The 13,603-nt window shown below is 43.4% G+C and overlaps 1 protein-coding gene across 3 annotated transcripts in view; it reads left to right on the top strand.

Annotated features, from left to right (window-relative positions):
- MCU (mitochondrial calcium uniporter) overlaps window positions 1–13,603 on the top strand; it is a 143,681-nt gene that overhangs the window by 116,127 nt on the left and 13,951 nt on the right. For all 3 annotated transcript variants that reach the window (XM_037903946.2, XM_037903949.2, XM_037903947.2), the window contains 2 exons: window positions 6,497–6,667; window positions 13,165–13,269. In XM_037903946.2, coding sequence (XP_037759874.1) covers window positions 6,497–6,667; window positions 13,165–13,269 — 276 coding nt within the window. The remainder of the gene's footprint in view (window positions 1–6,496; window positions 6,668–13,164; window positions 13,270–13,603) is intronic.

Genomic DNA, 13,603 nt, shown 5'->3' on the forward strand with positions numbered 1-13,603 from the left:
TGGAATCTATTGGGTTGGAAGTATAGAGGTCCTCAGTTTCATTCTTACCTGAGGCTTTTTCTCCAAGTAGTAAAAGTTTGACAAGGCCTGACCTTCATTGGAAAATAGGAGGATCAGTCATGATCCAGCTGAATTATGGGCCTTTTCCAGCTGTAAATAAAGTTTGAGAATTATTATTTTTTTAGTTCACTTTATAAGGTATTGTGAAGAAGACACAGTGTAGTCACAGTCCAGTCTGACTGAACCAGTCATCCTAAGGAAATGAATTACTGTTTCTGCGGCTTCATCTACAATTGAATTTTTTTGAAAATCTTATACTGGTGCTAGCAATTGAGGATACTGCTAGTATAGACTCGTTTGCAGCATTTTTATTATTGTCATCTAGATCCGCTTTGAGCAGATGGTGATGAAAATGCCAATTGTCAGTTTACACACTTCCACCAGTGTTAGAGACAATGGAGCTGCACTTGTCCTAGTGCAACTGTGGAAGATTATCAGAAAATTGCTAGTGTAGACAGAGCTTGAAACAGCATCCCCTCACTATTTCCAATAATGGAGAGGGTCCACTGGCTATGTGATCAGACTAGCATTTTAAATCCAACATTTTTTACGTTGTACTAGAGCCTAGCACATACTTGCCCATGGTCTCCTGGCTTATATATAATTTGTATAAGATTTTATATTCTGTTGTGTGCGTATCAGCCACAGGATCAATTAATAATTTGAAAAAACATAATATTAATATGTTAATATTTTGCAGGGGGGATGACAAACTATTTAACTTCATCCAGTTTGTCACAAAATTTCTTCTGAGCTCATTTCTCCACAGTGGAAAAATCATTAATGTACCTAACACTAACCGCTATCCTGTAGATCTATTGGCAATATAGTAATGTGAAAGAGGTGGCAAACATGGACATCCATTATCAAAATTGTAAGTAACCTAAAAAAAGTTGCTAGCATGGGATTAGAAATGCCATCTAACGGTTCAAACAAGCACAACTTTTTTCAGATAAATCTGATGAGATTGCTTTTTACTCTCTAGTCTACATTTTCAAAAGTGACTAGTGATTTTGGGATCCCTGACTTTAGACAACTTAAAGCACTTCAAAAGTATAAGGGAATGTAATAAAGAAATCCTTGTGTTTCATCCTGTTGCAGTGTCTGGAAGTGGAAAGCAGTTAAACAGCAATACCACCTGTAATCCTTTTGAAGTCAATGTGTTTCTCTCCTTCAGGGAGTCTTTAATCGTAGATATCACTGTAGAGGCCTCGTGCCAAGAGTACACTGCTTTTGGTGGGCAAAAGGTAAAAATGACATTCATTGTGGAATTCAGGCTAGGTTACGAGTCATTGTAAAGGGCTAATTCAACTCTGGCTCTGTCTTGTTCAGACTACATTACATTTCTTCTGTTTTGTTCATTAAGTTTTAAAATTCAACTTGTATCAGTTCTAGAAAATTGTCATCAGCTTTTTGCACTTTTCCAGTGTGTTTTTTTTTTTTTTTAAATTAGTGTCTCCTAATACCAATTTACATTCTCGAAAGAGAGGGTAGGAGTAGTGTTTGCAGTTGAGTTACTTTTAATAAGTTCATCTCATTGGTTCCCTCCCTCCCTCCCCCACTCCACAAAAAAAAAAAAAAAAAAAAAAAAAAAAATGTAGAGACTGGGACCTTGAAAAGCCAGGGAGGTTTTCTGTAAGGAGTGTTCTTTCCCAGCATTGGGGTCACGCCTAAGACATGTGTGACCAGGACATCATCTGAAATTAAAATATTTCCAGTCTCTGATGTAACAGTTTGTGCTGCCAGTGTGCAGTATAACAGAAAATGTGAGTGTGAACTAGGCATCAATAGAAAACAGTCAATAAGAAGCCAGATTTATTGGATAACTTGAGAGGTCTCTGATAAGCTAACTCTGAAAGGTGAAAGCAATTTTTTTTGCTTGGGAAAATAATCTAGGTCTTCTGCCATGATTATGTGAGAACCCAGGGAGGTCATTAATCATAATTTGCTGAAAAACACTCTGAATGTTTTGAGGCATTAACTTTAACCAATATGTGAGCTCTTTACCATATACATTTCTACAGACAGAGTTTTTCTTTCTCTCTCTAAGTGTAATGGTGTAGAAAAGAAAGTTATGTATCCCTTCTTTTCAGTGAAGTGCAAATTTTGATGTAGGAGAATATGGATATCCCGACACTTTCGGAAGTTATATTTATTCTAGTCAGGACTGTTTTACAGCTGTATAAGTAAGATGAGTTTACTTTGAACAACTGACACTTTGCATATAGATTACATAATTAACATCCACTGGCTTGCATTTTTTCATCAGACCATGTAAAATGCAACGCAATATTAAACCTGTGATGATATAATTTGAATGTTTTAAATTCAAGTTGTAGATCTCCAAGTACCCTGATGAGGCTCACTCTAAGTCAGATAGAGAGCAGAATAAAGAGTAGCAAAAGAAATGTTACTATAGAAATCCTAGCAGTTTAATGCAGGATCTGATCCATAGACAAATCTCAAACCATTGGGAGTTATAGATAGAGGTTCCCAATTGCTTATTGGAATAGAAAGACACAAACTCTGGTTCTCTCAAAGATGAGCTTCAGCAAAGGCCAAGGAATAGCCTAGCAAAGGCTAGCCACATGACCTGTTGACTTGGAAAAGTAAACTTATGTTCTAGAGCACAAACTAGCATTAAAGAGAGGGAAAGGTGGTGTGTTTTGACAATAATTCTATGAATCCAGCCTGAGAACCAGATCATGCAACTTCAGTGGAAAGGTAGTGGTATAATTAAATTATGGTTGACATTTTCCTAAAATGTCAGGATTAAAATCTTTTTTCTGAATTCCTGAAACTGTTTTGTTACCTTACAAACTAGCCTTTGCTTTGTGCAATGTTTAAAAAAAAAATGCATATTTTTCAGGGATAATACTATTATCACAGGTTTTCTATCTTTGGAATTTTGTATGTTGCATCATGTTGTTTTTCCTAAGATTTTTGACAAATCATATAAATCAAAAATGGTATACAGGTCTGCGTTGTTCTCTGTAACCTGCTGCTTCACTGTTTTTGGCAGATGAATATTCATTTAATCAAGTGTTCGTAATTTGTTAGTTGATTATTGTGATTTGTTTCCCAGAGACAGCATTCGATTACAGCTACTAGTTCCTTAATATTTTTGGGGCTCTTCTTGACTTTGTACTGTCTCCGCAGGTGACCACACCTTGTCATTGCACTGAATTACAGTGTATGGGCGTCCACTTTAGATGCAGAGTTTCCTCAAACACACATGATAACTATGAAACTGAGGTTATACATAACTGTTATGGAATTTAAATATGCCTCATAGATGCTTCTGGTTGCCATACTGTCCCCTTGCCTTAAGACTTTGTTATACTTCTTAAAGATGCAGCTTAGCATTAGAAGCTGCAATTCTTGCATATGTAGTTCTGTTTGCCCCTTTACCTAGGTGTGATGCATTGCATTTACTCACAGGTAGTCGTATGTCTTGAATCTAGATTGTTGCTGTTCAGACTTAGTTCCATGGCTTCCTTTCATATCTTAGCCCTGGTCTACACTAGGTGAGGGGATCGATCTAAGTTACGCAACTTCAGCCATGTGAATAATGTAGCTGAAGTCGACATACTTACACCTACTGACCGCGGTGTCTTCACTATGGTGAGTCGACTGCTGCCGCTCCCCTGTTGACTCTGCCTGCGCCTCTTGCGGCAGTAGAGTACAGGAGTCGACGGGAGAACGCTTGGGGATCGATTTATCGCGTCTAGTCTAGACAAGATAAAACAACCCCTTGCTGGATCAACCGCTGCCTGCCGATACGGCAGGTAGTATAGACATACCCTTAATTCCACACATGCTAATGCAACATTAATCTTCCCTTGTATGCAGTTTTCTGCTCCACTTACGATATACTGTTCAGTTTGTATGGATTTTTTGGCATGTCTCCTACTGATATTTCTAAAAGGGCATGGTCCCAGTTTCAGTCCTACTCGTTTGAAAGGATGAGCAATACAGGTGGGATGATCATTTTGCAACATGCCTGTGAAGAGTAGTGTAAGGTATGTCAGCAGCACAACTGTCTGTATCCTGATCTACACATAGAAATTGTATCAACTTAATTAGACCAGTTTCTAAATAGCTTCACTTAAATCAGTGCATCTCTCCCTTGTATAGACACTGCTAAATCAGTTTTGATTTTAGCAGTCCTAAAACTGATTTAAGAACAGTAACACCAGGAAGTTGCACCAGTTTAATTAAATTTATTTAGAAAATGATTCTGTTAAATAAGTGCAGTTTTTGAGGCCTGAGATACTGATAAACTAATGTTGGACTAGATTACTATAGGTGCCTGGGTTTTATCTTCAGACATGGTAAACACTATGCCTAACATAAAAATTCAAAGAGCATGAAGTTTTGCATATTTTATTAGAAATATATACTGCTAACCCTCTATTTTCCCGTACTTCATTAGTCAGCGACTGTTACTTGGAAAACTTGACCAACTAATAATGGGTAGGTAGGCAGCTTTATTTTATCCCGCTCTCTCACTCCATCTGTTCATTTTAGAGTGTAAGCTGTTGGAGCAGAGACTGTCTTTCTATATGTGGACAGCCCCTAGCACAATGTGGATGCTGTGATCATGCAAATAATAGAATAACTTACTTAACTTATGTTTGGGACAAGGAATTATGAGTCACACAGAAATCATCATGCACCTGTGTGAAAATGCACCTCAGAACACTAAAAAATTGAGAATTTCTTTGTCTCCAGCTTAGCCTATGATAATTGTCAGTGTAAGTGTTGTTTTTTCTCCCCTTCCTATTTCTATGTATGAGTGATATAGCATTAGACGGAATACCTTCTGTTGGGGGCTTATTCCTTCACCCATTTACTTCCCTGGTCCTTCTCGCATGAACAGAGAGCAATAATACCTGAAGTCCAAAGGTGCAAACAATTTGATGTTTATTGGGGTGAACTTCCAGCAAGCATGATTCCAGTTTCCTTCCTTAGTGTCCCCCTTCCCAGCTCTGACACCACAGAGCCTTACCTGTGTCCCTGTTCCCATTTCCCCCTCAGCAAAACATGATTCCAATTTCCCCACCCCCATTCCCCGCTTAGCAAAACGTGATTCCAATTCCCCACTCCCATTCCCTGTTCCCATTTCCGCCCCCCACTTCCTGATTGACTGCAGACTATATATTAAAACGTGAGTTCTGCTTAGCTATACCTTAACCAATCATTTTACTGAACTTTAACTAACCAATCCTAACATATTGTAACATGATTATGTAACCAATTATATCCCACCACCTTAATTAGTTTACACCCAGCAAAATTAATTATACAGCAGACAGAAACAATCACAGAACCAGGCAGAGATTATACAGACAAACAATAGGGAAACGGGGACTACGGTGATAGAACAACAAAGAAATGAGGATTTCACATCCCAGCTATTGATAGGTGAATTCTTGCCAGACAGGATGCTATCAAACTAAGTTTCCTTTTACATCTTCTAGGGACTTCCCTTTCTCTGGAGGAGATAGGCATTATCAGGACAGGATTGTATTCCTAACAGCCCAATAGCACCTTATTTCAATGTGACTAGTTTGGAATGTGAGGATGTGACCGTTCGCTTCCCAGCTTATGGCTGCCTCTGCTGCTTAGCCAAAGGCCTTAGCCTAAGAACAGGGCCTCAGACTGTCAGTGAGAAAAGGCCTTATACAGTCAGACAGTGATTTTGATTCTCTCTTTTATACCTCTAGAACTAGCTAAGTGATAAGAATACACCTACATTCTTTGAGTATAGGCCTTTACAGAAAGGCCTGAATATATATATCCTAACACCTTCTAGCTTATAAAACTGATGGAATATTGTCTCTGTGATTTCAGAGTTCTGACTGGCCTCTTATTAGTCCTACTTAATGCTGATTTGTTCATTCAACACAAATAGGGGGAAATGGAATTAGAGTAAAAACATAATTTTTCTAAAGCATGTCCTTTTGCTGGGTCTCCTAGTGTGTGATCTGTCTTTATTTCAGGGAGATTAAAACTTGAAAGACCATCTGTTTTGTCTTGCGAAGTACCGAATGTTTGGTGCTTAGATTAAAGAACATTTTTTATCACGGCTGCTATTAATTACCATGCACTTTTGTCCAATAGCTACACTTTCATCGTATTTCAAAGAATCACACTGCACTTTAAGACTTTCCAACAAAGCACCAGAAAGTTAATAGATGCTGTGAACTTGTGGGGAGGGAGAACTTCTGATACCCTTCAACACGAAGATTGATAAGGTTGCCTGTATAGTAATAAACAATAATTCAAAACTTGGAGCTTCCACTTGAATATTTAACTATCCCTGTCATGTCTTCATGGGGACAGATACAGGATTGTTACACAAGGTACTTTTTTTTTTTTATACTGTGTATTTGGAAATGGTCTGTCTTGAGTCTAATATTCTTTTCTCTAGATGTGACAGTGGTTTACCAAAATGGGTTACCTGTGATTTCTGTGAATCTTCCATCCCGGCGTGAGCGTTGCCAGTTCACGCTTAAACCTATCTCAGACTCTGTTGGAGTGTTCTTACAACAGCTGCAGACAGAGGACCGGGGAATTGACCGGGTCGCAATCTACTCCCCAGGTACAGTTATTTATGCAAACAAATTGACTACTCGTAGCACCTTATTCCATCCAACTATAGCACCATTTCAGGCCTTAAACTTTTTTAAAAGTAATGTCTTGATCATATTTACCAGTGGAAGTGCAGCCTCTAAGATAGAAGTATTCTATTTTCTGAGTGCATGTTCATATATTTCATGGACAGGCTAGACAGTGATATGGAGGGAGTGTGGACATTTCTAATACCAAGCTTCAACTTAGAAACTTCTTATTGCTAGAGCTATAATTTTCTTCTTACCTTCGCATCTCACTCTCAAAAAAAGGCAGAGTCCTGTGGCGCCTTATGGACAGACGTATTGGAGCATAAGCTTTCGTGGGTGAATACCCACTTCGTCGGATGCATGTAGTGGAAATTTCCAGAGGCAGGTATAAATACGCAAGCAAGAATCAGGCTAGGGATAACGAGGTTAGTTCAGTCAGGGAGGATGAGGCCTTTTCTAGCAGTTGGGCCTCATCCTCCTTGATTGAACTAATCTCGTTATCCCTAGCCTGATTGTTGCTTGCATATTTATACCTGCCTCTGGAAATTTCCACTACATGCATCCGACGAAGTGGGTATTCACCCACGAAAGCTTATGCTCCAATACGTCTGTTAGTCTATAAGGTGCCACAGGAGTCTTCACCACTTTTACAGATCGAGACTAACACGGCTACCCCTCTGATACTTGACTCTCAAAAAAGTGATTTGTAATGAAAACTACATGGAGCAGAAGCATGCTAGCCCTTGCTGCAGCATTAGTTACTGTAACTGTGTGAATGTAACAGCTCACACAACCTCATTTTTAGAAGTTGCATAGGTATTCGGGAGTTTAATGGTTGAGGATGTCAGAGTGGCAAAGAGGAGCTTCACATTAATACCTCTGAATGAGAATCATTTTAGCAAAAAAGATAAATCAAAGTACCATGGGACAGTTTAAAAAACTACTTTGAAAATAGAAATATAAACATCTATCAATTATCTTGTTTTCCCTCCCTCTGCCTATCAGATCCAAACATCTAGAAAGGTGTTGGCATTTTTCTCACTGTGAAAATTAGGTCTTTTTTTGTAAAGCCATGCTTGATAGTGGCACCAGCATCCAAATATGAGAGACTACCCATGGAGACATTCTATTGAAAGAAGTCCGAGAAGAATCACCTTTTTTCCTTGCTGTGGTCTTCACAAAATTAGATCATTCCAGGAAGAGTAGAAAGGGTCTGCTGCTGAAAGTATTTTTTCTTTAAATATATTTTTAAACCCTACAATCTAAACGTATTCGATCAGTTGAAATTCTGTTTAACAAGCAAATGGTTTTGCTTTAATAGAGATGCTCCCTCGTGAACTTGTGTAGATAGCTTGTTCCCTGTCTCTAAACAAGTTTATTAATCATGCAAAGGGTACAGTTGCTCAGATAAGCTGCCTTTTGGCCACTATAAGTCCTGGTTGTGGTTACTCTAACGTCTAGTCTGAAGGCATGGCAGGAGTGTACTTAAAAAACCTGATTATTTAGAGACTCTTCTAGTGACACAATTGGAGCCCTCTAATCAATTTGCGAGGAGGAGTGTTCATAGAGCAAAGTACACTCAAGTACTGTGCTTAGATCACCCATGGTGTATGCAGCACCACAACTTTAAAACAGTTATTATTCTTCTAGCGATTGCTCATATCCATTCCAAGTAGGTATATGTGCGCCGCATGCATGATCGTCGGAAGGTTTTTCCCCTAGTGGTATCCGTCTGGTCAGCTGTGGAGACCCCTGGAGTGCTGCCTTTGTGGCCATGTATGTAAGTTCCTTCTTACCACCAGTGACGGTCATTGTAGCAGCTCTTTCTTGCTTTTGCAAGTGCTTCCCTAGTGGTCTTCTTTCTTGTCTATCTGTAAATAGTTATGTAGCTTAGTTGTAGTTAGGTTTACGTTGGGGGTCGCCCCACATAACCCCTTCCCCAGGACCGGGGCATGCCTTCGTCTCAGGGCTTCAGGTAGTGCGCGTCATTCCTTAAGCCTATGTCCAAAGGGGGACCACGTGATTTCTGTCTTAAGTGCCTGGGTGAAAATCACCAGTCCGACAGATGCAATATCTGCATAGGCTTTACCTCCAGAACTAAAAAGGAACGGGACTCTTGGCTGAAACTCCTCCTCATGGAGTCAGCCCTTGACCCCCAGGCAGTTTTGGACCCAGCACCAGGAACTTCGGTGCACAGTGCACCAGCCTAGGTGCAGGAGGCTTTGGCGCTGAGGGAGGACTCATCTAAGGAGCCCCAGTACTACCATTCCTTGGCACCGAGAACCAGCTCCAGCGTGCGGCACCTCTCGCAATCCCCGGTGCCACACAAGAAGAAAAGGGCTGATGGGGGCGCTCCCCTACCAAGCCATCAGAGTGTGTGGACACCAGTGGGATGCGTCCCACGTCGGGACACCCAGCCTCAACCCTGCCTATTCCGGCGCTGTTGAGTCCAGCCTCATGGGAAGGTACATTGAGTGTGATCCTGATGGACTTCCTGGTACGGGAGGAACCGGAGGAGGATCTGGGTCTTCCCTCCACTTTGGACACGTTCGAGGCAGCAAGGGACCTGATTGCCATGATGGCACAGTCTGCTATCCCATCAGCCTGCACACCGGCACCGACAGCAGCAGCAGCAGCACCGATGCTTGTCCGCCACAGGAGCAAGCCCACTATGATGTGGCACCATTCCCCAGCACTGTCTGGGTCCGCTCCACCATGGTCAGGCTCGGACTTTTCTTCTGAGTCAGAGGCGGACTCCTGTGTTTCTCACCAGAGCCGGTACCACTCCCAGCACTGATCCGGGTGCCACCCCAGGCCGGATGAGGGGCAACCAGTGCCCATAATGTCCTGGTCCCCTCAGTGGCCATTTTGGACACCAAGGGCCTATCACCAAGCCCAAGTGTCGGGGTCCAGGGCCCAGGCTCAGGCCGATGAACCAGCAAGACAGGTGCGACTGGTACGAGTGCCGGCTCTGTACCCACCGCGGCACTGGGTACCCCAGCAGCCACCTGCACAATGCAAGGGGCCAACACCCAGGCAGCAGCGCACATACCCTCTTCTCCCCCCCACCCCCTCCCCAGTGAGCTGGAGGGTCTGGAAGACCCCATGCCACCAAAGGGATCATCATCTTCCTCCCCTGATGAGGCAGTGGCAGGGACATCCACCAAATTGCCTGCCATGGACATTAGAGCCCATCAGGACCCTCTTAGGAGGGTGGCCTAAAACCTTAATTTGCAAACTGAGGAAGTCCATGGAGGACAACGGACCTGATGGTGGATATTTTGGCCCCAGAAGGGCCGTCAAGGGTAGCCTTGCGCCTTGTTAAAACTATCCAAAACGCTGCCAAGGTATTATGGCACACTCCTGCCTCTATTCCGCTAACAGCCAAGGGGGTAGAGCAGAGATATGTTGTGCTGTCCAAAGGATACGAGCAACTGTTTACCCACCCCCAGCCTGGGACCCTGTTGGTGGAGGCAGCTTACCATAAGGAGCAGCAGGGGCAACTGGGGCCCATGCCTGAATCCAAGGAAGCCCAAAGCTGGACCTCTTCGGTTGGAAAGTATAGTCCACCCGAGGGCTCCAGCTTCGGATAGCTAACCAGCATGCAGTCCTAAGCTGCTATGCTTATAATTCCTGCAACACTTTGGTGAAGTTTCAGGAATTTCTCCCAGTGGACTAACGCTCCGAATTCTCAGCAGTCCTGGAGGAGGGCAAGGTGGTGGCCAGGACATCTCTGCAGGCCGCCCTGGACTCCACTGGCTGAGCTATCCACACTATGGCCACAGCAGTGACTGAGGCGCAGCTCTTGGCTCTGGGTTTCTGGGCTCCTGCAAGAGGTCTAAAATACAATCCAGGACCTGCCCTTCAACTGCTTGGGCCTGCTTGCAGAGCAGACTGACTCAAGGCTGCATAGCCTTAAGGACTCATGGGCAACCCTTAAGTCCCTGGGGATTCACACACCAGCCCTTCAAAGAAAGCCGTTCAAACCCCAGACAGCCATACGATTCTACTCTGCCCCTCCTAGACAGGATTTCAATAGAAAGCGGGGCAGGAGTAACAGGAGGCGCCCATCGCAATCCTCCTCGGGCCAGGGCCAGGGCTTGGCTAAACAGTAGTCAGGAGCAAAGCCAAACTTTTGAAGGTGCACCTAAGGACAGAGCACCAGCTCAATGCGTGGATCCGTTCCCTCCCTTCGTGAACCATCTATCCCATTTCTACCATATCTGGTCTCAAATCACCTCTGACCAATGGGTTCTGAGCACGTGGAATTGGGATATTCTCTCCAATTCTGTTCCTTCCCGCCCTCCCACCCACCTTCCCTGTCCCTCTTCAGGGACCCTTCTCACGAGCAACTCTTTATGCAGGAGTTGCAATCGCTCCTTCTACTCCGGGCAGGAGAGGAGGTTCCTCTGGAATTCAGGGGCAGAGGGTTCTTCTCCCGTTATTTTTGAATCCCCAGGGCCATGGGTGGGCTCAGGCCTGTTCTAGACCCACGAAATCTCAACAGATTCATGATGAAAATGAAGTTTTGCATGGTCTCCCTGGCTTCCATCATCCCTTCCTTGGATCTGGGGGACTGGTATGCCGCCCTCGACTTGAAAGACACATACTTCCATGTCTCCACAATCCCATCCCACAGACATATTCTGCAATTTGTGGTCAGAGGCCAGCACGGTCAGTTCACGGTCCTCCCATTTGGACTATCAGCAGCTCCTCAGGTGTTCACCAAGTGCGTGGCGGTCTTTCTTCACAGGCACCAGGTGCAAGTCTTCCCATACCTGGATGACTGGCTCATCGAGGGGCGATATCGAGCTCAGGTGGAGGAACACATGATCCTGGTGCGGACAACGTTCTTCAGACTCTCATCCTCAATGTGGCGAAATCAACCCTAACCCCCCACTCAGAGAATAGAATTCATTGGGGCCCTCTTGGACTCCACCCAAGCCAGGGCATCCCTTCCCTGACCCTAAGTGCCATTATCAAAGGTCTCCATCAGTTCCTAACCACAACAGCCAGGAATTGCCTAAGATTGCTGGATCATATGGCAGCTTGCGCCTACATAGTGCAGCACACGAGGCTGCGACTCTGCCCTCTCCAGGCATGGCTGGTTCAGGTATACAGGCCGAGCCAGCACCTGCTGGACAGGCTGATCACACTCCCTCCTCGGGTCTTCCAGTCCCTCCTGTGGTGGCTACAGCCGCAGGTGGTCTATGTGGGAGTATCTTTCTCCAAACCACAGCCGTCGCTGTCACTAGTCATGGACGCATCGGTGCTGGGGTGGGGGGCACACCTTGGCAACATCAGGACTCAAGGTCTATGGTCCCAGGCAGAACTATCACTGCACATCAATGTCAGGGAGCTACGAGTGGTGCGTCTAGCTTGCCAGACATTTCAGGCCTGTCTTCAGGGCAAATGTGTTTCAGTGTTAACAAACAACATCACAGTGATGTTCTACATAAACAAGCAGGGTGGTGCTTGACACCTTCTTCAGGGAACTGCTTGGGAGTCACCTACTTGGAATTGACATGAGCAATCACTTGAAGAAAAAACTATTACCTACCGTTCATAACTGTTGTTCTTCGAGATGTGTTGCTCATGTCCATTCCAAGACCCACCCACCTCCCCTCTGTTGGAGTATCCGGAAAGAAGAAACTGAAGAGGTGGCAGGTCAGCAGGGACCTATATACACAGCCGTGAAGGTGCCATTCTAGGGCCTGCACAGCTAACTCAATGGGTACCATTAGGGGAAAAACCTTCCAACGATCGCGCACGCGGCATGCACATACCTACTTGGAATGGACACGAGCAACACATCTCGAAGAACAACAGTTACAAAAGGTAGATAACCGGTTTTTGCTGTGGGGTCGCAGAATGATCACACACACAAATAGATATATTTCTAGAAAGTCTTTGATAGGAAATTCAAAAAGGAGGACCCCTCTGGGTTGGAGGTGTCAAAGCTGTTGTCGCTTCTTACATAGAGGGTGGTAGAAATCATATTTTACAGCAGCATGATTAGTAGAACCCTGCACAGATACAAAACTTGTACCTGCATCCAGTCCGCAAATATGGTCCGCAGATATCCACAGATTTGCAGTGCTCAAATGATTAGATACAGGGCATCCAGTGTCTGTACTATTGCAGAACATGGTAGCATGTTATAATATCCAACTGACTGCAAGGCATGACTGGCTCTTGCAAGTTCTAGTTACTAGCCCTCACAAGCTACTGAAGGATTACTTTCTTTTATAAATGATTCAGAAACTGAGTCAGCCCTTGCCAAGTCAGGAATATAAACCAGGAGATCTTGCATGGCATGGCAGAGTACTAGCTACTAGGAAATCATTAGAGTTCCTGAACGCTTTCTTAGCCCAGAAATTGTATAAATAATGATGTCAGCTTCTTCTTTAACTGCAGTAATACAGGTGAATGTTTTCTTCCTAATCCTTAATGAGTCCATCTGTGATTTGTCATACAGATGGTACGCGAGTAGCCTCTTCAACTGGCATAGACCTTCTCCTGCTGGATGACTTCAAACTGGTCATCAATGACTTAACATACCATGTTCGACCACCAAAGAGAGGTAAAACCAATTTGTTGCATCTGAAAAATAATTTCAAAAATGTTTAGTAGCAAATTCTGCACTTAGTTATTTAAGGAGTTACTTCAATCTCACAAACTAATTGACATTTAAAAGATGTTTCAAATGAAGGACACTTGTGTAAAAACAGGTTATTTCTAAAGTGAATCTTCCTATTGTCTAATCATCCACTTGAAGTCCTAACTTCAGTGTTTGTATAATTGTATACAGCATCAAACATTTATAAACAAACATCCATCCTGTTCTCAAGCAACACCCCTCCTAATAGAGGAATAAATGAAGAAAACTAGTAGAATTGGTTTAGCATTTTTAATAT

The sequence above is a fragment of the Chelonia mydas genome, chromosome 7, assembly GCF_015237465.2.
Source record: "Chelonia mydas isolate rCheMyd1 chromosome 7, rCheMyd1.pri.v2, whole genome shotgun sequence".
Taxonomy (NCBI): Eukaryota; Metazoa; Chordata; order Testudines; family Cheloniidae; genus Chelonia; species Chelonia mydas.